Genomic DNA, 27,560 nt, shown 5'->3' with positions numbered 1-27,560 from the left:
CTGACATCCCTTCCCTTGGTTGCTGCCAAGAAGTACAGCAACTGAGGGGTATGTTTGTGTAGCGTAAGTGAGCTAAGCCTGTGGGTAGGAATTAAGACAATATGTCTTAACAAAAACAACTTAGCACAATATACAACTCTAGTTCCAGGACAAGAATGAAGACTAAGAAAGGATGATAAGCTATTTGAGTCTTACAAAACATCTGCCCTCCCCTTCTTGTCAGAGGTGTGCAAACGGGTATATGAGTAGAGTGGATGCTGGTCCTTACACATAGCTTCACATGCAGTCATATACACGCAGTTCCACATCATGGTGGGTCTCTCTCTCTCATACACACACACACTGACAGAAGGGACAGCTCCTTTTCTGGTCTCTTTCCATGTGTGTCAAAAAAGGCCTTTGCCATTCTGGGCCTTTGGTTCTGGAGCGCAAAGCCCACTAGGCCCAGTGAGCCCAACAGAGTATGTTAACACATCAGAAAGAAGCTGTGTGTTCACCACTAGCTGTAATTAATTCAAATTAATATCAAGCCTATATTCTGGCTGAATAGTGCTTTTTTCCAGCCAGTGTTACTCCTCAGAGCTGGTCAATCATCATCATATGACTCAGTAATACCTGAGTATGCCTCTTCATGTAAACAGATTGGACCTTATGTCACACAACCACACATGAGTTGTGGGTTCTCACTCTCTGCATGCATGGTACCAAATCAGCAACAGGATTGTGGCATTGATTGAAGACACTGATGTTTTGATGCTACATTTGTGAATGAAGAAAATGCTAAAATTCCTGTTAAATGGAGAGCTACAGCACAAGCAAGCAATGATCTGTGACCAGCAGATGTGATATACCAGGGGTGGCTGAACTTTCTTAAAATAAGAGCAACATAGAATAAATGTTAGATTTTGAGAGCCACGAGATGTGAACATCAGATGGTTCAACTGGAAGGGAGGGAGGCAGGGAGGGAAATAGATTGGGGAGGGAGAGAGGTGGAAAGAAAGCCGATTGAACTTTAAACGCATTCTCCAAGCTGCTGGCTGGTTTGGTTTGGAGAAGGTATTTAAAGAGAGAAATGCCTTCTCCAAGCTGGCCGGCGGGGTGGTGGAGGCTTCAAGAGCCACACAATATGAGTGAAAGAGCCACATGTGGCTCCTGAGCTACAGTTTGGCCACCTCTGTGATATACTATACCAGGGATGGCCAACGGTAGCTCTCCAGATGTTTTTTGCCTACAACTCCCAATAGCCCCAGCCATTGACCATGCTGGCTGGGGCTGATGGGAGTTGTAGGCAAAAAACATCTGGAGAGCTACCGTTGGCCACCCCTGTACTATACCAACAAAGCATTTCTACAGCCAAGAGCAGGGCCTGTGATTTGAAGGGTGTGCATTCATGCTGTTTCATTTCTTATTTGGTTCTGGTGCCATCATGTGGTTCTTGGAGAAATTTCACTCCTAGTACTGCTTCAGTTTTTCCATTCAGAGTCATTTAAAGAAGCTGAGAATTGCTTCAGGCAGTTGAACAGCACTTTTTATATGAAGCACTGCAATATTTCAAGATTTCAGCTATTTTGGTTGTGTTTTCCCCTGGAAACCAGGGTCATGAACAGGTGAAAGCAGCCTTATACTGCCAGCCAAAGTGATCTTATCAGCATCAGTACTGAGGGGCAGCAGAACTCCAGGGTCTTTCATATCACTTACTACCTGATCTTTTTAGCTAGAGATGCTGGGGATCAAATCCGGGGCCTTCTACTTGCAAGGTGGATTTCCCTGATTAGAAATCTCCGTCCCCTACCATACAGCTGCTTTAACTCTAACAGAAAAAACAAAAGTTACCAGTATTTAGAACTTTTTTCCTCTACTAGAGCTTAGACCAACACAAAAAACCGATTTTGCTCAGGGAAAAACAGCAGGAGGATAGTTATATTTACCCCTCCCCCAGTAGCACAGCCACAATATGGATCAGTGGGTCTATGTCGCTAATCTCTAGGGTTAAACTACACATCTGGCATTTCAGTCACAGAATTCCCACATCAAGAGTATCATGAAGTATCTTAGAGCTAAAAATCAACATGGAAGGGGAAACAGTGGTGCTTGTCAAGGCACAAAAGAGTAGCCTCTTACATTTTTGATTTTTTTCCGGTAAATGTCTATTTAACTCAGTGGTGAAGAATGGCAGAGGAGGAAAGTTGCCCCAATCCCAATTGCCTTCCAGCCGCTACTGCTTTTTTATGACAAATCACACATGCAGCATCACATGTACTTTGGCCTTTTACCTCTACTGCCAGCTCACACCTAATGAGCCCCAACCAAAAATCACTATTCACATCTCTCATAACCCCAAGTATTATCTTTGCTGATGCTGTAATGTTGTAATGAAAGACTGTACCACTTCCCCAGTATATCTTCCAGATGCTAAATTGCCCTTTTCAGCTTTGTGAAACTACCCCTGCACAACAACACAGGAGTTTCAATATTGTTTCCATTCATTCCGAGTCCTTCTGCACCCTGTGAGAAGCTGTGGTTTGCTCTTAGTTACCTTTTTATCACCTGGTTTTGAACAGGTAACCCATTCTGAGGTGATGTCGCTCATTTATTTGGGAAAGTAGAGCAAGCTCAGGTGACTGTATTGGCTCATTAAGACAAATTCACAGCAACCAAGCAATGAAAATGTATTATTTTACTGCTCCTGTACACATTTTACAGTGCACATCTGTGGTACTCTGCAGCTCATGCAGTAAGCTCAAACTCACAACTACCAGTAAGCAAAAGAGCCACCTGACTACTGCATAGCCTCTGCATCATCCTCCCAAACATAAAATACAATATAACTGATAACAATAATATAACGTTTAAGCAGACAACTATAATGCATTGTCTCTCACTGGTCCTTCAAATGAGCAGCCATCCTTTGCTCTACAGCTGCTTTAATTTCCTCTGGGACGCCAGGATTGTTACTCCTTGCTGGTAACCCTAGGAAAGTCAAAGGTAAAGATAAATGAAGCAAGATGGCCACTGTCCAATACACTTCTCACAAATAGTTTAACTTGCATAATTTAGACTACTTCTACACAGCATTCTCCATATTGCTTTCATTGCGGTTGTGAATGCTGAGGCATATGTTTTGGCAGCGGAGCTTTTACACACAGAGAAGTATTCTGGGCACTCTGCCTTTTTAGAAAACAAAAGTTCCCTTCCACACATGCTCTGCAGCACTTTGCACGGACTACTGGGGATGAGGTCATCATATGGTGCTTCTTCATGCACATGCAATAGCAAGTTCTATTAAAATTGGAAGTAAATAAGCAGCAATAGACTATTACAGCACTGTGGCAATTGCTGACTTTTTAAAAAGCTTTCAAAACGCTCTCCAATAGTGCAGCAGGGAGGGGGGGGGACTGCAGGGAAAATGGTTTCTGAGAGAAGCTCAAAGCTTTAAAAAAAATGGCACTAAAGTGTGTGTGTGTTGGAGGGGGGGGACTTCTGCAGGACAACATACATTGTTCCTTCTCGTGTGGCCTGTTAAAAGTTCTTGGATTGTGTTCTTTGCAAAAAAATCAGGAGGAAGCTGGTTTGGATAAAAGCATAGCAAAGATACAGAATATTTGGAATTACACAGCATGATGTTAGCGTGGAAGCTCAAAAACGGCTGCGGTTTGGAAGCCAAAGTGAAGGAAAGCATCTCTGCGAAAGCAAAGAAACAACACAGAATAAAGCTGAATTTGGTGCAGATTTGGAGTTACCTTGGTATACATAGCCTTGAATGAGAAGATTGTTTCCCAGGTATCAGTCTCTTTGTATCAGTCTCTCACAGCTGGTACCATATGCCTCTTTATTTTTAGGGAAGATGGCCACTCTCACGTTTGCTGTTCAAGTCCTCCCCCATAAGCCCTGTGATGGAAGAGGTCTGCTTTGTCTTGCACTCTGTTCTGCCCAACCCTCCTAGCTGTTGCCAGTTCCTGGAGAGGATTACTTCTTCCTTCCACGAGGATAACTTGCTGCTACCACCTGCCCTTTATTGTGTATGTGTGTTCCTGCTAGGAGAGACAGGGCTCCTAGCTCCCTTTCTCAGCTTCTATATTCCCTGTTACTCAGAGCCTGGTTACCATGGGGACCAATTTCAACTTTGGGGTTCCCCTGGAGAAATAGCCACATGTACAACGACTGCTTTCCTCCCAACCTGCTCCCCTCTTGCATTAGTGTGTCCAAGACAGTGGGGGATCTAGGTGACAAAGAGGCTGAGAGCCAACCTCCCAAGTAAAATGGATTTATTGAAAAGAAAATATTTACAAGCATACTGAAGCACAGCGCTAGATCAGCAAACGGATTTCAAAGGAAGATTGTTCATAAATGCAATCCCCTTTTCCCTGTTCTAGACAAACTCTAGCTGATATTAACACAGGGCAGGCACTGATGGTCTTAAAGTTACAAGATTCCTATCCATGTCCCATTACCTGGGAGACTGCATGGTCAGAAAAAGACATAGACCTGCTTGCAGATCAGAGCTCATAGCTGTCTCCAGTGCAGAATTCCAGGGAAGACAGACCAACTTCCTTTGCAAGGAAGTTTTCTTCACCCCTATCTCCACCCACTTTACATCACTCCCTCCATCTCCTTGATCTGGTCCACCCAGGTTGCAGGTGCATCCTGGAAGCCCTCTTGGAAGGCAATCTGGGAAATCTCCAGGAATCACCTGGAGACTTCGTAGCACCAAATTGTTGGTTTTTCAACTAGGGCCATTAGTATATGTCAACCTCGAAGCCAGGATTTGAAGAATTGGGGGACCCTGATTTTTTTCAGGGGGCACATAGTGGCCCCAACCTCCATGGCCTTCTCTCCTACCACCGCTGAGGAGGAAAGCTGCCAGCTTGCTGCCATACAGCCTCCCCCCTCCCCACAGTTGCCCCAAGGTGATCCCTTTCCACCCCTCTTCCAGCAGCTCTGGTGGGGAGCCACTCAGAGGTTTAGATACATGCCACACGGTCTCCTGCCCTTACCTGTAGCATGATCCAGCTAGGCAAGCCCAGCGGGACAAGGGGGGTTGGTGGAAGGCACCACTAAGTCGCAACTGGGGCTACAAGACCTCCGATTTGGATTTCGGAGGGCGAAATGCTTCTAGAAATGCTTTGGGTCGAAATAGAGGACCCAAAAGGAAATTTACCTATGAGAGTTTGTTATTGCCCACCAAATCAAAAGATAGAGGATGATTATAATATGATGGAAGGACTAAAGATAGCTGCTAAACGTAAAAACTGTGTCGTAATAGGTGATTTTAACTATTCACAGATTGATTGGGTCAATATGTGTTCAGGTTGAGAGAAAGAGATTGAATTTCTAGACACCCTCAATGACTGTGCTATGGAGCAGATGGTCACAGAACCTACCAGGGGTGGGGCGATCCTGGATTTGGTTCTAAGTAATGCCCAAGGCTTGGTGAGAGATGTAAAAGTGTCGGAGGGCAAGCCGAGGCTGCCCAAGTGCAGCTCCCACCCTCGCTCGGGTGGCCAGTGAGACCAGGCCAGAAAACCCTTGCAGGTGAACATCACCTCTCCACTGATCCCCAGTCCCGGACTGCAGCCAGGACCTCCACTTGTGTGCGCCCGCCTACCCTACCCTGCCCTGTCTGGCAGAGAAAGCCTGCAATGGAGCCATCCATTCCCCACCCCCGTCGCCTGACTTGAGGGCCAGAACGGCCTCTTCTTGCAGGCGCCCTCTAGCCCAATGCGGAGCTTAACTTTCAGTCCTGGGCGCTGAAAGTGCCCAGTTGTTTCTGCTTGCTGAGGGGTCAGAGATTTCTTCCAGCCCCTAAGCAAGCAGAAGCAACACGGAGCTTAACTTTCACTCCTGGGCACTGAAAGTGCCGTTGTTTCTGCTTGCTGAGGGGTCAGAGAATTCTTCCGGCTCCTAAGCAAGCAGAAACAACTGTGTATGATTAGGTTCCCTAAGCAAGTAGAAGCAATGGTGTATGATGATGGCAGAATGGAGAAGGATGCAGCCGAGGCGCTGGAGGCTGGTTGGGGCCCCAAGTCAGGGGGCCCTGCCTAGCAGTCAGGGGGCTGTGCCCCTACAGGCCCCCTCGTAACTACGGGCCTGGTATATGTATAGATGAAATCTAGCAAGCAATTGAACTGGCTCCCTGCCACTTCCAGAGAGGAAGACCCCCAACACTTTTAAAACAAGAGTGTGTTTGTGTGGGGGAGGGAGTCACAACAAGCCCGCAAAGCCAGATTTGTCTCCTTGCTTAGAGCATTTACACACATGTGACAGGAGTATAGTCACTGTACTCTGTATGTTCTGTGGTCAGACATTACTGCACTTCAGATCAGAGGAAAATGGTTCTGTGGGTTTACAGCAAAAATCAGCTCCATACAATGCTTACTGGTTGGTACCTATGTTGCTACATGCCCAACACTCTGTACATTTATAATCTTTTTACAGTTGCTTGGCGGTGAATAATATGAACTTAGAGGTAGTTTTTAAAAGGTGACCAGATCATTTGAGACCTGGTAGCAAGAGGTAAGAATGAGGAAAGAATCAGGATTGGAATCACTAATATGTACATCTGTCCAAAAGAAGGTAAACAGGAAGAGAGAATGGTACCAAATACTTCTGTGTCATACAGTCATAGATATAGCCCCGTGGCATAGAGTGGTAAAGCTGCAGTACTGCAGTCGGAGCCCTCTGCTCACAACCTGAGTTCAATCCCAGCGGAAGCTGGTTCAGGTAGCCGGCTTCAGATTGACTCAGCCTTCCATCCTTCCGAGGTCAGTAAAATGCTGGGGGGAAAGTGTAGATGACTGGGGAAGGCAATGGCAAACCACCCCGTAAAAAGTCTGCCATGAAAACGCTGTGAAAACAATGTCACTCCAGAGTCGAAAACGACTGGTGCTTGCACAGGGGACTACCTTCACCTTTTACAGGGGAACAGTTGCTGGTCTTGACTAAAAAGATCATGGAGGATACTTCTGCAGGTCAAAACAGGGCTGTTCTAGTTTAGTAGCTAAACATGTCATATAAGGAGTCCAGAAACCCAGAACAGAACACCCTTGGAGACAGTTAAAGAACAAAGGAGTAACAAACTAACATGGCCTCCAAATGGGATCACAAAGAAGATCCACAGATACGATTTGTGTTGGGGTCCAGTTGTGAGAAGCTTCTGAGAGTGGCAAAAATGTCCAACTAAATGCAGAAGGAAAAATACAATTCAAAGATGGGGTGTATTGCTTGAGGGCCAACAGATTTTCTTATGTATGTAATCGCTATTTTTATATTTTTGGTTTATATTTTTGTTATGATTAAAAATATTAAGACTATGTTAACACAACATTTATGTTTTCAGAAGGTAAGCAGGTACAAGTAAATGCTTGAAGTTATAAGATATTTAGTCTAAGAATATGAGCACTGTGTCAGGTGGGACAGTTAGCCACAGCTGGAAAATGATTTTGAAAACATAATGATGGGAGTGTGTATAGATTATGAGCTCCTTCTTAGGAGGGGCTCCTTGCTTGTGTCCTGCTTACCTTTTCATAAGATAAAATCACTCTGCATTGATTATCTCTGTAGAATCAATAGGTGGTATCAACATTTGTTACTTAATGCAAAAGATATAAATAATTTACATTTTTAACAAAAAGGTAAACGGAAAATTCTTTAGTTACATCATTAGCGCCAAATTGTTTTAGCAACAAATTGTTTTAAAATGTTTTAACTGTTATATTGTTTAAGGTTTTAATTAATGTTTAATATGTGTATGTTTTTACCCTTGGGAGACGCCCTGAGCCTGCTTCGGCGGGGAGGGTGGGATATAAATCCAATAAAATAAATAAATACATTTCTGTACAATACTCCAAAGAAACCAAAAATGCTGTTGAGATGTACATCTTGCCAAGGGATTAATGAGTTAATACAGGAAAGCTAACAAGACACCTTAATCAGGTCTGACCAGAGTAATCCAGAAGTGAACCACGACCGGAAGCCTCTCTCCAGCTCCCTAAAAATTTAGCACAGTTTAGCATCCTTCAGCATCACATCCGTGCCCTCTACTTACTCCGGCTCACAGTGCAGGAATCGCCTGATTCCTGGATTTCAACCATTATCTCCTGCAGTAAGTCAAACCTGTGAAGCCATGAAGAGAAGCAGTTTTAATATCTTTTGTGATTTAAAGGTTTTTATTAATTTTCTAGAAGTTGAGGTTAAGGGGTAAGGGGGGATAAGAAATTAAAGTTATACATCAATCTTAGTCTGCAATAAAGTACTTTCATGAAATACAAGTCTGCATCAATTATACTTTCTTAAAATACATAAGTTGTCACATATTATTATCTCTTAGCTTTACATCATCAACATTTTGAAATTTTGTATTGTAAATCTTCTTGTTAAAATACCTGTTCAATTTGACGTTTCCAACGAAAGCAATCTTATAGTATAAAATACAGGAAAAAGGAGATATAAGTTCACATCAGAGAATCTTAAGAGTCTTGAGTATCTAACCAAGTACAGAATTTCAACCAATGTTTTCTTGCTTCTTCCTTAGATTTCCCAGCCAACAGCTGGGATAAGTAGTCCAACTCCACTGTTTCCAGAATTTTTCCCACCAAGTCCATTCTTGTGGGAGTTTCCTGAAGTTTCCATCTCTGTGCCAACAAAATTCTGGCTGCTGTGCTGATATGCGCCAACAAATGTCTCATCTCTTTGGAATAGTCCTCAGGAAATATATTCAATAAAAATAGTTCTGGTTTGAATTGAATCTGTGTCTTCATAATCTTCTGTAATAATTCATGGACCTTTTTCCAATAGTCCCTCACCATCTCACATGTCCACCACATATGATAAAAAGAACCCACCAGTTTAGCACATTTCCAACATTTGTTAGACATATTAGTATACATCATACACAACTTCTGTGGAGTCATGTACCATCTGTAAAACATCTTATACAGATTTTCTTTAAAGGTTACTGACCTGGTTAATTTAATATTGAATTTCCACAATCTCTCTCATTCTTCTAACAGAATATTATGACCCAAGTTTTTTGCCCACAGTTTTAATATCTTTTGATATGGTATTTTTAGAATATAACTAAAATAAAAACAACATAAGGAAGGCACACAATTCATTTTGCAGCTGCCTTCAGAGTAATCATCAATAGCCAGAAGTCAGACATGAGGATGTTCTGCAGGGCTTTCTGGGGACTGGTAATGTTTTTAATGATCATGTTGAAGCTGGGAAAAAGATACCTTAGCATGAATCTTATAAGAAGCCAATACACAGACATCAGCCAAGGACTGTTTTGTGATGGGTACCTGGGGTTATGGATCTCTACAGAGATCTCTCACAGACAATATAATTTGACACAGAAGGGAGTTCAGAGCTGTGCATAAAAAGATCATTATGAAGTCTATCACATACTTCTGTGAGCTAGAAGATGGGCCTTCTGCTGTGCTCTTCCACCTATGGCAAATGCCCGAGGAGACAGGGTTTTGCTGTGAACAGAAAGATAGGCAAGGTTAGCACAAGGGAGTGGCACAGAGAGTGAATGGGTCCTAAAGAATACAATACCTGTTTTTTCTTCCTGGCCTGGGCTGATAAATCAATGAATGTTTGCAGAGATTCATTTTGGGTGTAATCCTTACACTGTTCTGCAGGTGGAGAGAGAGAGACGCACACTTTAATGTGATCATAAACAGGGAGCCTAGAAATCTGCATGTTTTTGTCTAGGAAATGGCCTTCAGCATGGCGGTGCTCCAACTATGGAGCTCTCTCCACAGAAACTCAGTATGTTTCCTCTATTATTTAGGTGCCAGGTGAAGACTGTTTTATTTTCTCATGTGTTTGGTTAATGTCATCATGGCATCACTACTGAGAGCAGTAGTGCAGAAGGTCACCCATCCTAGCAATACCAGACCAGGGCCACCTGTAAAGCCCGGTAGCCCACCTCTCAGCTCCCTGAGAGGAGACCAGTCTTGGGAACCTACTAACAGGGCCCTTTGGGGTTTATTCCAAAGACAGAGGCAGAGCTCATCTAAGTTCCCCACATAAGCTTCCACCAGACTGGGTATTCAAGTTCCAGGGCCCAGTCCACCCTATTCCCTCTAGAAGGGAGAAATATCCCCAAATGAGATATCTATTCACACACTCTCTCAGGAACACTCTTGGATAAGGCTGAAAGGCAACCGGTCCCTTCTGCAAGCCACTGACACCAACACCAGAACAAAAGTTCAAACAAAATTTATTCTGGGTACACACGCATTCCACCACACAGAGTGCAAAGAAAAATAAAAAAGCTTTTAAAGCTAACTAGATTACCTTGGCCATAAGCCAATCGTAGATAGTTAAAAGTCCAGAGTTTCACAGGGCAACTCCCTTCTGGGACTGTCCAGCAGAATCTTCCAAGGTTCCAAAAGATACACTTCACTGATCCTAAGGTCACAGGAACCCCTTGCCTCAGCAAGCAAGCACCAAAAGGAGGAAAATTTCCTCCTTTTACCACCTCATGGAACCACTAAGTAGCAGCCAAGGTCTAATGCTTTGTAGCTGGCTGTTTCACCCCTGGGCAGTAAACAGAAGATTTTGCATAGACTCAAGCAAACAACTACAAACATAAGCCCTGGCACTACACCACCCTAGTTGCAGAAAGCCTGCTCAACCATGTACCTCCAAGTCCATAATGGGGGAAGTTTTTAAAACAACTTTTAAAATGTGCAAACAAATCACTCTGAAAAGGCTCTCCAACAGACGCTCCTTTCAATGTCTGTGAAAAGGAAATGCTCAGGGCCCACCCTGCTACTAGGCAAACTAGGTGGCTGTCTAGGGCACTGGCCTTCTGGGGGCACCAAATTGGGTACCCCCATGAGACTCGGTGATGTTATCAGTGCGGGGGGTTGCCAGACGTTAGCCTTGCCTAGGGTGCCAGACAATCTAGGGCTGGCCCTGGAAATGCCATCAAAGTTTGTGTTTGGGCACGCAGTCCCTTTTCAGGGTGAAATGTCTCACCTACCCCCTGCGGCCTGCAGGCCTCTGTCACTGCGACTGCCTCGGTGTGTCTTGCTTGGCTGGCTGACAATCGTCTCTAAAATGTGGATGCCAGATTCAAAGCGTTGCTCGAGAGTTTCCAGCGAGGCCTGGGCCTTTTCCAAGAGGCAGGCTGAATCCTGTAGACTATTCATAAACGCAGCCTCCTGGATGGCATCGGTCTCTACCTGGCAGAGGCACAATACACATCTGAGAAATAAGCAAAGTGGATGTACCAAGGAGGAAGATATTTTAGATTTTAGGCCACTGGGTTTAGGGAGAGTAACTTTGGAGAATAGGTCAAGAAGACTAAGCCACTGTGTGCTTGTGTGCTACAAGGAATGCAAAGCAGGACTGAGAAAGCACATGGATTAATCCGGGGCACAAACAATGGACCAGCACACAGCGCTGAATTAACAATTAGGCCAAGTAGGCACTGGCCTATGGGCCCCGACGCCTTTAGGGGCCCCAGGCCAGCTTCCTCCCCTGGTTTTCCCCCTGCTTGCAGCCCTCCTGCTTGCACACGCAGCCAGCAACTGAGTCACTCTTTGCCCGACTTGCCTGCTGCAGCTGCTGCTGGAGTCATCACCAAGTCTACCTCTCTACATCTCCCCTGCAGCTTTGTCAAAGCGGCTTTTGAGAAGGTGCCTGCAGGCTGCAGTGAGAGCTGCAGGTGACAGGGCAGGTGCTCTGAGATAATTTGCGAGGGAGCCCCCGAAATTTCAACAGCCTAGGGGCCTTCACAGGGTTTAATTCAGCACTGCCAGCACAGCATCCAGGACTGAACTGAGGCCAACAGTGGGGATAACAGTGTATTAGGAATAGGGAGGGGAAACCTCAGGATGGTATATGAAGCTCAAATACATATATGGGTCATATGGTTGTGAAAGCACAAGCCTATATGTGCATGTTGGAATGGTTGAAATACAGGGGTTAGAACACAGAGGGGAAGGCAAGAACACCAAAATACCTGAGTAAGTACCTTACTTACCATGGGGACAGACACTAGTTTTTCTTCAGGCTGCTTTGGCCAAGGATCCTGGAGGTGTTTTGCCATCTTTGGGCATGGAGCAGGGGTCACTGGGTGTGTGTGTGGAGGAAGTAATTGTGAACTTCCTGCACTGTGCAGGGGGTTGGACTAGAATAGATGACCCTGGAAGTCCCTTCCACCTCCATGATTCTAATGCATGATGGGGGCAGCTGAAGATTGCAAAGCTCAAGGGCAGAGGACAGACCTAAGGGACACAGGTGCCTACTGAGAGGGAGCATTAATAATGGGATAGCATCAGGATTGTTATTCCACGTGTCATGAAAGAACCATACCACATCTGCAGAACCTAGACTCCTGTCGGACTCGTCACTGCTGCTCTCGGAGTCTGATGTAGTGTCGCAATCTGACTGCTTGTGCTGCCCAAAAGAGGATGGGTAGCGGGCACTGGCCTGCTGGTTACCTTCCTTCTGCAAGAAAGGAATGTTGAGCTTACTAATGAAAGTTCATTCTCTTCCAAGGATGGAGCATGTACTGTTGAGGTTTACTACTCCCACTTGTGCCATAAGAAAGGCTGCACAAATGAATGCTGACAGTTGTCCTTTCTCTTAGGAGGAATCTACCCCACCCCCATGTTACAGGATGCGACGCAGATGAGAAAACACAGAACAGGGAAAAAAAACCTCACCCCATTAAACTGACCATACAATATCTATGAATAAACTCTATAGAAAACACAGACATAGACAATACCTAACTGAAGACCACAGAAGTCAGAGAAGTCTCCTCAGTCTACCTAACTGGAGACACTGGAAGTCAAGAGATGCACTCCCAACCTATCCCATAGCATGACATCAAGGCCAATGGAATGCTGGGTGAGGCAGGATATACTCCACCCACTGAAGGAAATAAACGTCCACACAATCCACCATTTCTTCCTCTATCACATTCTTCCTAATGTGGGATGCTGAACAGTGCACAAATAGCCCTGCACCTTAGTTCTACCTCTGCATCTCTTGGAAACTAGGTGAAACTGATGAAGAATTGCACTGTGCTTGTTGGAAAGGCGGGATATAACTATTTAAATAAATGCAACAAATAATCATCCTTCAGTATCCTGCCCTGCTGCTTAATTCAGGGGAGAGAAGAAAGTTATTTCCAAGGAGCCTTTTGCTGCAAAAAGGAAGACTACAGATTTTTGGGTGTCGCTGCTGCAGACAGGGTAGACAACTTTGGACTGTGGGTGGAGGGCTTTCCGCATGAGTAAGGCTATGGCCTACACTTGATGTTCATTAACCGAATTTGTAAGAAGAGTGTTTCAGACCAGGATACGCTCCTCAACTGAAGAAGAAAGAGACAAATTATTATAGCTTCAAGCACCTGCACTGGGGAAAGCAATACCACTGAGACTTGGTCTTCTGTTGCTTGAGCCTGCGCTGATGCCTTGCTCTCAGGCTGTGAGCTTTGTCCTGCACTTCTGCCACTGGAGCCCACTTCAAGAAAGACTGGCTCTGAGAAGCAAGAAAACAGACAAGACAGGAGCATTGAAAGGTATGGACATAAGAACATAAGAGAAGCCATGTTGGATCAAGCCAATGGCCCATCCAGTCCAACACTGTGTCACACAGTGGCCAAAAAAATTATATACACACACACACACACACACACACTGTGGCTAATTGCCACTGATGGACCTCTGCTCCATATTTTTATCTAACCCCCTCTTGAAGCTGGCTATGCTTGTAGCTGCTACCACCTCCTGTGGCAGTGAATTCCACATGTTAATCACCCTTTGGGTGAAGAAGTACCTCCTTTTATCCATTCTAACCCGACTGCTCAGCAATTTCATTGAATGTCCACGAGTTTTCGTATTGTGAGAAATGTAACATGTTAGTGAGGCAAGATCTTCTCTTACAGAACCCATGCTGAGTCTTCCTCAATAACTCGTGTTCATCAGTGTGCCTACTCATTCTGTCCTTGATAATGGTTTCTACCAACTTTCCAGGTATTGAAGTCAGACTGACTGGCCTGTAGTTTCTCGGATCTCCTCTGGAACCCTTTTTAAAGATGGGGGTGACATTTGCTACCTTCCAGTCCTCAGGAACAGAGGCAGATTTCAATGAAAGATTACATATTTTTGTCAGAAGATCCACAAGTTCAACTTTGAGTTCTTTTAGAACTCTTGGATGTATGCCATCCGGACCTGGTGACTTATTAGTTTTTAATTCTTCTATCAGTTGTAGGACCTCCTCTCTTGTCACCTCAATCTGACTCAGGTCTTTCAACACCCCTTCCAATATAAGTGGTTCTGGAGCAGGCAAACACTTATCTTCCACAGTGAAGACAGAGACAAAAAATGCATTCAGCTTCTCAGCCATTTCCCTATCCTCTTTTAGTAATCCTTTGACCCCTTGGTCATCCAAGGGCCCCACTGCCTCCCTGGCTGGTTTCCTGCTTCTAATATATTTGAAGAAATTTTTATTGTTGGTCTTTATGTTTTTTGCAATATGCTCCTCATAGTCCCTTTTTGCCTGCCTGATCACAGTCTTGCATTTAATTTGCCACTGCCTGTGTTCCCTTTTATTAATCTCACTTGGACTAGCTTTCCACCGCTTAAAAGAGTCCTTCTTACCTTTTACAGCTTCCATTACTTTTTTTTAACCATGCAGGCCTTCTCTTATACCTGTCTGTGCCTTTCCTAACTTGTGGTATATATTTTATCTGAGCTTCTAGGATTGTAGTTTTAAATAGCCTCCAAGGTTCCCCAAGGGTTTTGACTGTATTTACCTTTCCTTTCTGTTTCCTCTGCACATGCCTACTCATCTCAGAGAATTTACCCCTTTTAAAGTTAAATGTGGTTGTGCTGGTCTTTTGGGGCAACTCTCTAGTTATACAAACAGTGAAATCAATAACGATATGGTCACTGCTCCCAAATGGTGCGATCACTTTTACATCTCTCACCAAGTCTTGGGCATTACTTAGGACCAAATCCAGGATCGTCCCACCCCTGGTAGGTTCAGAGACCATCTGCTCCATAGCACAGTCATTGAGAGCATCTAGAAACTCAATCTCTTTCTCTTGACCAGAACACATATTGACCCAATCAATCTGTGGGTAGTTAAAATCATCTATGACGACACAGTTTAGCCACTATCTTTAAGCCTTCCATCATATTATAGTCGTCCTCTATCTTTTGATTTGGTGGGCGATAACAAACTCCCATAGTTAAATCTCGTTTTGGGCCCTCTATTTCAACCCAAAGCATTTCTAGAAGGGAATCTAATTCTCTGACCTCAGTCTTACTGGACCGTATGCCCTCTCTGACATACAGAGCCACCCCACCTCCAACCCTTCCCTCCCTATCCTTCTGATATCCAGGAATCACCGTGTCCCACTGATTCTCCTCATTCCACCAAGTTTCTGAAATTCCCACAATGTCTGTGTTTTCTCCCAACACGAAACATTCCAACTCACCAATTTTACTTTGAACACTTTTAGCATTTGTGTACAAACATCTATAATTTCCCAGGCAAGCTAGGCCCGCCACCTTCCTCCTGCCGCCTCGAGACTCTGGCAGGCAGTCCATTCTGTTTGTCACCATCTCAGTGGACAACTCTGATCCATTACCCGGTAGAAAAGTAGCAGCTAACCCTTCATCTCTTTGAGATGAGTCCTCCCGAACCAGAGACATTTCATCTCCTGTCGGCTTTCCCCCAAGATTTAGTTTAAAAACTGCTCTGCCACCTTTTTGATTTTAAGCGCCAGCAGCCTGGTTCCATCTGGGGACAAGTGGAGACCGTCTTTTTTGTACAGCTCCCGCTTGTTCCAGAAAGCATCCCAGTGCCTAACAAACTTAAACCCTTCCTCCTTACACCAGCGTCTCATCCACACATTGAGACTTCTAATTTGTGCCTGTCTCTCCAGCCCTGCATGTGGAACAGGTAGCACTTCTGAGAAGGCTAGCAGCCTAAATTTTTCCTCCAGAACTTCATGACTGCATTTCCCCACATCGTTGGTGCCAACATGCACCACGAACACTGGCTCCTCCCCAGCACTGTCTATCAGCCTATCTACTACACGCGTAATGTCCGCTACCTTCGCACCAGGCAGGCAAGTCACTATACGGTCAGTACGCGGTTTTGCCACGCAGCTGTCTACTTGCCTAAGGATCGAATCACCAACTACCAAGACCCCCCCCCTCTCTCCCTGCCCAGGGATGGTTCCTTGGCGCAAAAGGATTCCCGCTCACCAACTGAAGAAGAGGTCCCTTCTGAGGGCACATTCCCCTTATCCTCAGCCCAGTGCCCTGTTCTCTCTCGACCCTCATGCTCCCTGACAGCAACGGGGCTGCCACGTTCAGAGCAGGGCTCATCTAACACATCCCCAAGAGTCTTCTCCGAGTGCCTGACTGACTGTCTCTGCTTCTCCAGGGCAGTCACCTCAGCCTCAAGGGTACAAACTCGTTCCCTGAGGACCAGGAGCTCCTTGCATCGAGCACACACCCAAGACTTCTGTCCTGTGGGCAGATAGTCATACATGTGACACTCAGTGCAAAACACTGGAAAGCCCCCACCTCCTGCTGGCATTCTACCTTCATGATAGCTTTTTAAAAATATACAGTCCCCTTTTAAACCCTGTTTGTTTATGTGGCTCCCCGCACTTCTTTCTCCTTTAGGGTGCTACAGCACAGCTTTGGTGCCTCCTTATATGGTACCCCCACACCAACCATTCTTCTTCTAGCTGGATGACAGCTTAGGGCTACTGTCTTACACATTCTTCTTTCTTCCAATTATCATTAATCACAAGGCTTCTTAGTGCATAAAATACTTCTACAGTTTTTATTTGAAATATTTATTTGTACCTGTAACCTTTATTTCCTACAAAGCAGGAGTCAAGTTGCACCTTTAAGACCAACCAAGTTTTATTCAGAACGTAAGCTTTCATGTGCTCTCTAAGCACACTTCATCAGACGAGGGGATCAGGTATTGGACTGAACATAGTCCAAATAGGTATTGTGCACTGTTCAGCAAAGGTATTATTTCCTACATCATGGAACCCTAACGGTCAGGAAGTTCTTCCTAATGTTGAGCCAGAAACTCTTTTGAGTTAATTTTAACCCGTTGGGTCTGGTCCTACCTTCCAGGGCCACAGAAAACAATTCCACACCATCCTCTATATGACAGCCCTTCAAGTACTTGAAGATGGTGATCATATCACCTCTCAGCCACCTCCTCTCCAGGCTAAACATGCCCAACTCCTTCAACCTTTCTTCATAGGACTTGGTGTCTAGACCCCTCACCATCTTCGTCACCCTCCTCTGGACACATTCCAGCTTAGAGCTGTGGGAATTTGAACCACAGTCTCCAGCTCCAACCACCCGGACCTCAGGTTTGGCCCTTCCTTGAACACAAACCTGTCCTTGCTCCTCATACCTCTCTCACCTTCAAGTGATCCCTGAGGGCAGCCCCCACCTGTAGCATACGGCATCAAACTGACCTTCAGGAACGGCTGAGAAGGATGCTCCACCTGTCTTACTTTGTCCTGCCCATACACAGAACTTCTTGGGAGAGGCTCCTGCTGATGAAAGTAGGGGAGGCTTCCCTGCAGCATCCTGGGAACAAAATCAAATTATACGCTTCAGATCCTGGCAATTAACAGTGAAAAAGAGCTACAGCTGCAACTTGCCGACTGCCCCTCTCAGGAGAAGCTCAAGGCACTCCATTTCATGAAAAAGTTCAGTGGAGAATAAATGACAACAGAGCTCGTTCACTATTCAAAAGAAGAAGCATTAAGTACTGTTTATGAGATCACAGTGCAGTACAGAATCAAACTAAGACATAAAAATATGTGCTCACATAAACATTTAAACCTAAGAAGAGCCCTGCCAGATCAGACCAAATCTCCATCTATTTCAACATCTTGTTTCGTACAGTGGTCAACCAGATCCCTCTCCCCCACACAGGAAGGGCAAGAAGACAGTGGCTATCCCTTATTGTCCCCCACCCCAGCATACAATGGCACACTTACCTGAACATGGCATGCAAATAAGGTCAAAATACTTCATAAGCCAGCAACTGGCCATTTTGGCAGACTCCCAAGAAGAAAGATGTCATTTTAGTTCTGTTAGGGAAGAACATATCTAAGCAGGGTTCAGATACTCCCACTGAATGTGTCTGGACCCTTCCCACTGAGTGTGTCCAGGCCCTACAAACCAGGTCTAGGCTTGTTTTCTTGTACCTTGCTGAATAGTGACTGACTGCAGGGGGGCATGCCTGGACTTGTTGTCCTAAACCCAGTGGAAGTTTGGAGTTTAGAACAATAGACTACTAGGATTGTGGAATCCACAGGCTGATTGGACGGGCTGTTACCAACAGCCAATAGGGTGCCTGGGGTCAGTTTAAACCTTCCAATAGTTTGGGGAGTGGGTGGAGTTTTAGTGTATATAACAAGGCTGAGGTCTGTGTGTTGCATGTTTACTGGAATCACAATCAAAGGAGCTGATCACTATGCTTGGTGTCCTCATCCTTAGCATTGAACCCAGTATTGCAACACCAAGTGTGACCTGAGTTTTCAGGCTGGTCTCGGGGTTTTTGTATGGCAAGCAGGCATGACAACAGGGCCAGCTTTCACTTTCAGGAGCCAGTTTGGTGTAGTGGTTAAGTCTGAGGACTCTTATCTGGGAGAACCGTGTTTGATTCCCCACTCCTCCACTTGCACCTGCTGGAATGGCCTTGGGTCAGCCATAGTTCTGGCAGAGGTTGTCCTTGAAAGGGCAGCTGCTGTGAGAGCCCTCTCAGCCCCACCTACCTCACAGGGTGTCTGTTGGGGGGGAGGAAGGGAAAGGAGATTGTGAGCCGCTCTGTGACTCTTCAGAGTGGAGGGCGGGATATAAATCCAATATCTTCTTCTTAAAGCAGGGATCAACAAATCTCCAGGCTGTCACAGTGCTTCGAAATTTTGCAATGTGGTTCTTACTGTTTTTAGCATTGATTTTATTGTAGTGTCTCTGCAATTCTCATTGGAATTACTAAGGCCTGGATTCAACTAGCTTTTCCACTACTGCAGAAGCAAGGACCTCCAAAAGGGCTATGTTTGGGATCAAGGGGCCTGCACAGACAAGAGCCATGTCCAATGGGAGCCTTAATTAGGAAAAGAATCGGCAAAGACTGCGCCAACCCCCTCCACCGAAGTATATTTATTATATTGCATCAGAATCTTGTAGTATGACATAAAAATAAATGTGCACAAAGTTCTTGTCATGCTCGTAAATGTGTAACAACTTTACACTAGTGATATTCACTCACTGGGAGCTACCTGTGGCTCTTCTTCCCAATGTGGCACCTGCCCCATATTTCAGGAAAGTGCACCCTGCCCTTGCCTGACAGGGCTTCTGTTTAGCAGATGAGTTCCCACCTTGAAACTGCCACTGTCAGAGGAACAGCTAAGCTGTGACCTCCCTGAGGTGTAGGCCCCGTGCCAAAGATATGTGGCTCTTTTGGTTGATGACGATGGCGAATGTGGATCTCTACACACTTGCGGAGTGAGTACTACTGCTTAACACCATTCTGTGGTGGTGGACAAATTCATTTCTTAACCGGTTTCCTTCTACTGTGGTTCCAACATTCAATTCAATGGAATTCTTGAAAGCAACAATGGAATTCGGACAAACGGAGGAGAGATTAGGCTAATGTTCAAAGGTTTTGGCGATGACAACCTGAGTTATTCATTTATATTGTACAGAACTTCTGTCATAGTTTTAATAAAGTGATGAGAATGTGTGAAGTGTTTAGGATTAGGTTTTGGAGCAGCAATCATTAGAAAATATGATCATCAATATGATCATTAGAAAATATAATCATTAGAAAATCTGATCATTAATATGAAACCTGAAGAATGAAAAATTAGTCTGGGTCCTAAATTCTCAGGCTGGCTCCTACAGTCAAAGAAATCTGGCCAAGGCTTGACTTAAAAGTAATATCCAAAGAGAGACACTATAGCTTAGAGTCCCACTGAACATCTCACCTGTTGAGCTGTCCGCAAAACATAGCGGATGTCAAGGAGAGCTCCCATCCGGTCCTGTTCCTTCAAAGCCAGGCCACCCTTGACCATCTCATAAAAAGGCTGTGGGACTTGGCCATCAGTCAGCAGAGCTTGTCCTGCCTCCATCTTCTCTTTCACAACAAGGCCATCCAGTCCATGCCAGGGGACTTCACCTAGAAAGCAGATGCCAGACTGATGTGTAGGTGGGTTATGTTGGCACACTGAGAACCTCCAGATTATCCTCACTTTCTCTTTTCTAAACCTCTGGTCACTGCTCCATGAAAGCAACTGGTTTGACTAACATTAAGAGGGACATCTTATTCAAATGTGCAAAAGAGGGATGCTCCAGCTGTCTACAGAGTGGTAAAGTGGGTCTCCTGCATGCAGAATCACTAGGAACGCAGTTGCAGGAGTAGGTGGTAAAAGGTAAAGGCAGTCCCCTGTGCAAACACCAGTTGTTTCCGACTCTGGAGTGATGTTGCTTTCACAATGTTTTCATGGCAGACTTTTTACGGGGTGGTTTGCCATTGCCTTCCCCAGTCATCTGCTTTCCCCAAGCAAGCTGGGTACTCATTTTACCGACCTCGGAAGGATGGAAGGCTGAGTCAATCTGAAGCTGGCTACCTGAACCAGCTTCCATTGGGATTGAACTCAGGTTGTGAGCAGAGGGCTCCGACAGCAGTACTGCAGCTTTACCACTCTGCGCCACGGGGCTATATCTATGACTGTATGTCACAGTATGGGTCCAAAGATCTATACCGCAGTATAATTGTATCTACTAGACTGGTTTTTAATTTAATGTTTTAATGTTTTATTGTTCTATAATGTAATTCTAATGTTTTATTTATTATGGTGTGTTTTTATGGATTGCTGTTAGCCGCCCTGAGCCTGCCAAGGTGGGGGAGGGCGGGATATAAATGAAATTAATAAAATAAATAAATAAATATTTGGTACCATTCTCTCTTCCTGTTTGCCTTCTTTTGGACAGATGTACATATTAGTGATTCCAATCCTGATTCTTTCCTCATTCTTACCTCTACCTCAAAAACCAGCCCCCCCAGAGCCCCCGATATGTCATAAGAACATAAGAGAAGCCATGTTGGATCAGGCCAATGACCCATCCAGTCCAACACTCTGTGTCACACAGTGGCCAATATATGTGTGTGTATATATACACACACATACACACACATACATACATACATATACACACATATATACACACACACTGTGGCTAATAGCCACTGATGGACCTCTGCTCCATATTTTTATCCAACCCTCTCTTGAAGCTGGCTATGCTTGTAGCCGCCACCACCTCCTGTGGCAGTGAATTCCACATGTTAATCACCCTTTGGGTGAAGAAGTACTTCCTTTTATCCATTTTAACCTGACTGCGCAGCAATTTCATTGAATGCCCACGAGTTCTTGTATTGTGAGAAAGGGAGAAAAGTACCTCCAGATCAATTCCCCATTATATACCCCATGAGAATCGATCTCCACATAGGGAATAATGAAGTGCCCAGCAGACATTTCCCTCCCCACTCCGTTTCTCTCGACTCTGAAGAGAGGGACTGGCATCTCTACTTTTGCATTGCTGCCAACTTCTTCAAAGTAACACAGACACACCATCCCAAGAGGAAGCCTTTCCAATTGAAGACTGAAGCCTCCGGGGCTGGAAAGTCACATGGTGGCTGTGGGGGCAGGGCTTCCCTCCACCGGCCAGCTGGCTGGGGGCGGGAAGGAGCCTGGGAAAGTGGAAGAACCCCTGCTGGGACCTGGGGATTGGCAAGCCCCCAGTCTTTAGCTGCTTTCACCTGGAACACATGCGAGGGGCTGTCCTGTAACACTCCCAAGCTATCATCATGTTCCTTATCCTGACAGTGCACAGTAGAACTCTACTCCAGAGCTTGACTTTAAGTTTTGACAGGAAATAATTTTCTCCCTCTCCTATACTGTACATCAGGGAACCATTTTGAAAATGAAGGCGCTACTAAGTTCACTTCCTAAAACCTAGGGACTGGCTACACAGTTTATCTTGTGCAAGCAAAAAGGCAAGTGGTTTGACTCAGCACAAGCTGCTTTTTCTTGGCGTCTGCTTACAGAAGAGCTCCCATGCAAGCAGACATTTCTGCATCGGATCCAACCCACTGCATTTTGGGGATTCATTCTTGTCAGCCTTTATTTATTTAGCCTTCATAAGGGCTAAAGAACCTCATTTTAAAAAAGTATCATATTTGAAGCATCACATCAGTAATATTTTGTGTCCAACTTTTGCTATTTGTTTAATTCCTGTCAAAAGATCTTGATGATTGATTTTCAGCTTACTTCAAGGCCACATACTAGCCCATTCTGTAGCAGGACTGCAGTAGGAACTCAGGGTAGAAGGCCCCTGGCCAGATCATTCCTCCCATCCCACTGAACTCTGGACAGAATCTAACCTGTGAAGATCTCCTGGATAACAGCGCAGAAGCTGTAGAGGTCAGAGTTCACAGAGGCTGGGCGCTGCTTAATGACTTCCAAGGGTAGCCAGTTGTAGAGAGGTGGGGGTGGTGGGATTGGCCAGTTTGTGCTGACTTCCTGTATCCTGAAACAGAATTCATTCAAGTCAAACTTGATGAGGAACCCTACCCCCCTGTCTCCCAGTCTCTTTAAGATTATGGATCTCTTCAACCAACCTCTGCTGCATGTGTTCTAGGTTGCTGAGCTTGGCAAGTCCAGGCCTCACCAGCTGCACTGCATGGGAAGTAATGACCCGGTGGATATAACCACGAGAGTGCAGAAACAGGAGGGCTTCGCAGATCTGCAGCAGCAGGCACAGAGCTGCGCAGAGTGCTAGAGAGCCAGCATTCTACAGCAAAAGGTGGAGGAAGAATGAAGTGAGCAGAGGAAGAGCAAAGTGAAGGAAGTTGCTCCCCAGTGTTTCCAGCCTGCCTCACTTACCTCACAGTGCAAGGCATAGTATAGGGAGCACAACTCTACTCTCTCATAGACAAGATGGAGTTCTTGTAAATCCAAGGTGGGGCTCACAGCCAAGAGAAGCAAAAGGTTGGGGTGCTGGAGCTGGCTACAAGAAACAGGGAAGTCACGCTAGATATCTCCTCTGTACTCTCACATCACACAGACTTCCGTGACCCAACCCTTCTGTCAGCTGGTATTACCTGCAGTATTCCAGTTCTGCTAAGAGCAAGTCCGTGGTGCCATGCATTTTACTGGAACAGGCGTGCAGTTCTGGCTTTAAGCTCCGCACAGTGACAAACTGCCCATTCCACAGCAAGCTGGAAGCGGGAACAAACTGCATCAGGAGCTGGATCCCAGCTATCCTCTTCACACGATCTGAAATGCGGAATTCTAACCACAACAGCATCTTCTGATGTATTCACACACACACACACAATAGTGAATTTTCAATCCACCTTCAATGCACTTTGTAACTGAATTTTACTGTGCGAAATGGCAAAATCCACTTGCAAAGGGTTGCTGAAGTGGATTGAAACTGCATTATCTAGCATGTGTGAAAGGGTCCATCATCAGCTCACATTCCCAGTCTACTATCCTTGCAAATTCTAAATATTATCTTCATAAGCTCTTCTTCTTGCTGTTGCTACAAAGTTGTTGTATGCATGTTCATTATTCTTTCTCCTTTCTTATTTCTTGAAAATCACAATGAAAGCTTTTCGAATGCTAGGGGATCAAACACAATGATCTAAGGGCAATATTAAATCCTGTTTTCTTGTGTAACTGTACATGGACATAACTTATTTGCTCTGTTTTTTTGTTCTAACACAAACAGTGACCACGTTCTGATTAAAAAGGTAAAGGTAGTCCCCTGTGCAAGTATTGGGTAGTTACCAACTTCTGGTGTGATGTCACATCATGGCATTTTCTTGACAGACTTTTTTGTTACAGGGTGATTTGTCATTACCTTCCCCAGTCATCTACACTTTACTCCCAGCAGGTTGGGTACTCATTTTACCAACCTCGGAAGGATGGAAAGGCTGAGTCAACCTTGAGCTGGCAACCTGAACCCAGCTTCTGCCAGAGTTTGGATTACAGTAATGCTGTCCTAATTTCTTGACATTGAGATTCACAGCAATCCTACCCCTTTCAATAGGGCCTGCATATCAATTAAGCATCGATGGATTCTGTGTGTATGTTAAATTGATGAGACAGCTACAAAATTAGGAATTAACAGGACAGTCAGCTGCTGACTGGAAGAATAAATGAAAGGAAAAGATGTTTAAAGTGGTGGATGGGCACATGGGTCGAGATGGAATGAATAATATGTGGGAATAAAATCTGTGCAAGCATAGAATACATAAGTAAGTAGATGGTAGCCTGGGGTATAGTAGGCACTGGTCAACACTGTACAATATAAATAGGCACACTGATGATCTCCTAGTGGTCAGTGACTAATAAATAATGAAATAGAAGTACAGTACTGATACTGGAGAAATGATGTGAGGCATAACAATATTTACACTTAAGAACATAAAAGAAGCTATGCTGGATCAGGCCAATGGCCCATTCAATCCAACACTCTGTGTTATACAGTGGCCAAACCCCAGATGCTATCAGGAGGCCCAGCAGTGGGACCAGAACCCCAGAAGCTCTCCCACTATAGCCCCCCCCCCCAGCACCAAGAATACAGAGCATTACTGCCCCCTGAGTGGCAGGCCCAGCACTGAGGTTTCCAGCGCCCCAGGCCAAAATTTGCCCCCTGCCCCCTACCCCCTCCTTTTTCTGTTTTTATAAACTTTCACGCGCAGAGCGCGTGCAGCCTGATGACATCATGATGATGTCATCAGGCTGTGCATGGCACCTGCAGGCCCTCTATTCTTGGCCCTCTCCCACTTTGAAGCAGGAGAGAGCTGGGCACCTCCCCCCACCTTGGTGAGGCTTGCAAAGCCTCGGCAAGAGTGGAAAAACAGCGGGCACGCTCAGAACCACTGGCTCTGAGCGCACTCGCTCCCCGCCCCCCCATCTTGCTGAGGCTTGCAAAGCCTCTGTCGCCCACCCCCCCCAGGCTGATCCTTACTCCCTCTGTCGTGGCGCTGCAAGCCAGGCCGCACTCCCCCCTCTGCCATTGCCGAGGCTGGGGGGGGAGGGGGGGCTGGGCAGAGCATGGCGCAGCGCTGGCTTCCAGCGCTGCAAAGGGATGGAGGGAGGAGGGCAGTGATGGGGGACGGGCCAAGGGGCGCATCCCATCCTGCCAGAGGGAGGGAGGCGCCCCTGTGGGAGCCGGCGTCCTAGGTCATTGCGCCAGCCCTGCAGTGTTCCGTCTATACTTTGTGGAAAATAGCCACTGATGGACCTCTGCTCCATTTAATTTTCCCTGCCCTTCTCCTGAGATGCTTAGGGTAGCTTACAAATATTTTTAATGGGCCTGGTCAGTTGTAGGTAGAGACACAAGAGACACATCTGCGGGTGGTCTTAGCCATCAGGCAACAGGGGCAGGATACCAGGCCCCACTTTCTTTGGAGGGGCAACTCTCCACACACACCCTTTAAAGGATTAGAGGAAGAAGAAAAAAGAGCAGGCTCCTGCCACTGTTTGTGCCTGCTCAATTTGGAGCTCTGGCAGTTGGCTTCCAGCAACAGCTCCAGCTCCTGCCCATCACACCTCACCTCTTTTTTGGCGTCTTTGACTTTAGCCCAGGGCACCAGAATCACTAAGACTGCCAGAGACGCATCCTTGATGGAAATGAAGGCTAAATGATGGCAGATTATGTCAATACTTCAAAACAAACATTTGCAGGATGTAGAATGATGCGACCACTGCTATGGGTTTTTGAAATAAGAGCCTAGAATTATTTCTGTCAAGGATAAGCTGTGAGAAGGAATGGGTCACATGCAGAACTACACAACTCGAACCACTTGTACGCCCTTACTTTTTCATGAGGGTGTATGGTCCATTTGAGTAACTCCAGCCTGTTTCTCTACTGCTTCTCATGAGCTCATGTTGGTGTGCGATGAATGTGAAGGTAGCAGTCACAGCCTGCTGGTGCTTACTTAGGCAGGGCTGTAAAGGAAGGAATGAGTTATGAGCTCAGGGAACACAATGTACCCCAGCCACCCTGAATCTCCATCCTTTAGAAAAGCTTCTTTACTGGTCCATATCCAATAGCTGGCTCCCCTGTGCTTCCTTGCATCCTGGGGCTGTCCCGAGACCTGCAACAAAAGAAAAACAAGACACATTTTCTTCCATTGCTTAAAAGGAAGAAAGGGACATGGTAAATTTTGTTGCCTACAGCTTGGTCACAATATGAATGAAATCAGTGCTCGACTTCTGCAGAAGCACCCACAAGCATATGACCCAAGGGATTGCATCTCCCTTGACGAATCGTTTTGGCAGTCCTTCTACTCTTATTAGCAGATTCAGATGAAATTATATTTACTGGAGAGTACTACACGAAGGCCAGATATAGCCTCCAGAGTTGCATAAGTCAAACAGGCTTTTCACAAAGCAGTCTTATAGCTTAGCAGGACTGAATCAAGCCGGAGTAATATGTCGTGTTCCCCTTCCCCTTAGCCTCACACAAAATAGGATCATCTTACCAGAAAGAGGAAGGCAAATGTGATCCAGAAGAAGAATGCAGGCTCTGTGGAGACACTCCTGAAACGTTTGAGCAGAACGATTGGTAGTGCACCCGCATAACCATATGGCTATAGCACTGGTGTATGAAGTCCATGACCTATAAATAACAGAAACAGAGAGTAAGGCTGCTTCTACAGGTAGACTATATCTGTATAGCTCTCACTGCCAACAAAGTATCCACACAGCAGTTTTCTCCTAAACTTTCCTTGCCTCAGCCCCCCCTTCCATTCCCAACTACACTGGTGGGCTTTAAGAAAATCAAGAACTACTCATTTGCTATAGCATTCCAACAATGTAATCTGCCAGTTCCCAGTTTTAATTTGAAAGAAAAAGTAAGTATCTATCCCATTTTGTTGTGAAGTTATAAGGGGGAAAGTGCAGGCTGAACATTTCTACTGAAAACTCTGCAGGGAAAGGGGCCAAAAAAGAGAACTGAAAACTAGCAGATTAAGGCAATAGATTGTTTTAATGCTATACTGCTTTAAAGATATGAACATAAAGTAAGTCTGAAAAAAGTACTTCAGAGGAGGAAATAGTGATTATTACTCCAAACAGCACTGCAGTAAGGAATCCACGACGAAGCAAAAGATGTGTGCAAGCTAGGCCAAACTAGGCATGGCTACATTACTCCACAGATCACAATAACTTTTTGGAATTTAATAGTCCATACCTCAGTGTTCTGCTCACTTCCAGCTAGCTCAGCCCAATCTTTAGGAGTCTGGCCTCTTTCATCATGGAATCTTAAATCACCTCCAGCTTGCAGAATATTTTCAAGAAGTCTTTGGTGGCCAGAGAAGGCAGCTGCATGGACTGGGGTGCTACCATCATAACAACGGCTTTAAGAAAAAAAGATTGCAAAGAAGATATTGGATTTATACCCTGCCCTTCATTACTCAAAGGAGTCTCAGAGCAGCTTACGATCACCTTTCCC

At 45.3% G+C, this 27,560-nt stretch overlaps 1 protein-coding gene across 1 annotated transcript in view; it reads right to left on the bottom strand.

The window, feature by feature from the left end:
* Positions 1 to 2,652: 2,652 nt before the first annotated feature.
* The window catches only part of LOC132572299 (inactive serine/threonine-protein kinase TEX14-like), a 36,687-nt gene continuing 11,779 nt past the window's right edge, over positions 2,653 to 27,560 (bottom strand). The window contains exons 4-20 of the mRNA XM_060239198.1: positions 27,300 to 27,465; positions 26,590 to 26,726; positions 26,142 to 26,202; positions 25,923 to 26,053; positions 23,194 to 23,310; positions 22,976 to 23,099; positions 22,711 to 22,883; positions 22,474 to 22,619; positions 20,018 to 20,208; positions 17,492 to 17,606; positions 13,397 to 13,506; positions 12,331 to 12,465; positions 10,994 to 11,195; positions 9,556 to 9,635; positions 9,406 to 9,479; positions 8,045 to 8,112; positions 2,653 to 2,970 (exon numbers count right to left, since the gene is read on the bottom strand). Of these exons, the coding sequence (XP_060095181.1) occupies positions 2,879 to 2,970; positions 8,045 to 8,112; positions 9,406 to 9,479; positions 9,556 to 9,635; positions 10,994 to 11,195; positions 12,331 to 12,465; positions 13,397 to 13,506; positions 17,492 to 17,606; positions 20,018 to 20,208; positions 22,474 to 22,619; positions 22,711 to 22,883; positions 22,976 to 23,099; positions 23,194 to 23,310; positions 25,923 to 26,053; positions 26,142 to 26,202; positions 26,590 to 26,726; positions 27,300 to 27,465 (2,122 nt within the window). The 3' untranslated portion in view covers positions 2,653 to 2,878. The remainder of the gene's footprint in view (positions 2,971 to 8,044; positions 8,113 to 9,405; positions 9,480 to 9,555; positions 9,636 to 10,993; positions 11,196 to 12,330; positions 12,466 to 13,396; positions 13,507 to 17,491; positions 17,607 to 20,017; positions 20,209 to 22,473; positions 22,620 to 22,710; positions 22,884 to 22,975; positions 23,100 to 23,193; positions 23,311 to 25,922; positions 26,054 to 26,141; positions 26,203 to 26,589; positions 26,727 to 27,299; positions 27,466 to 27,560) is intronic.

This window comes from Heteronotia binoei, chromosome 5 (genome assembly GCF_032191835.1).
Source record: "Heteronotia binoei isolate CCM8104 ecotype False Entrance Well chromosome 5, APGP_CSIRO_Hbin_v1, whole genome shotgun sequence".
Lineage (NCBI taxonomy): Eukaryota > Metazoa > Chordata > Lepidosauria > Squamata > Gekkonidae > Heteronotia > Heteronotia binoei.
The sequence above is the reverse complement of the archived record's forward strand: the minus strand, read 5'-3'. Positions and strand labels throughout refer to the sequence as shown.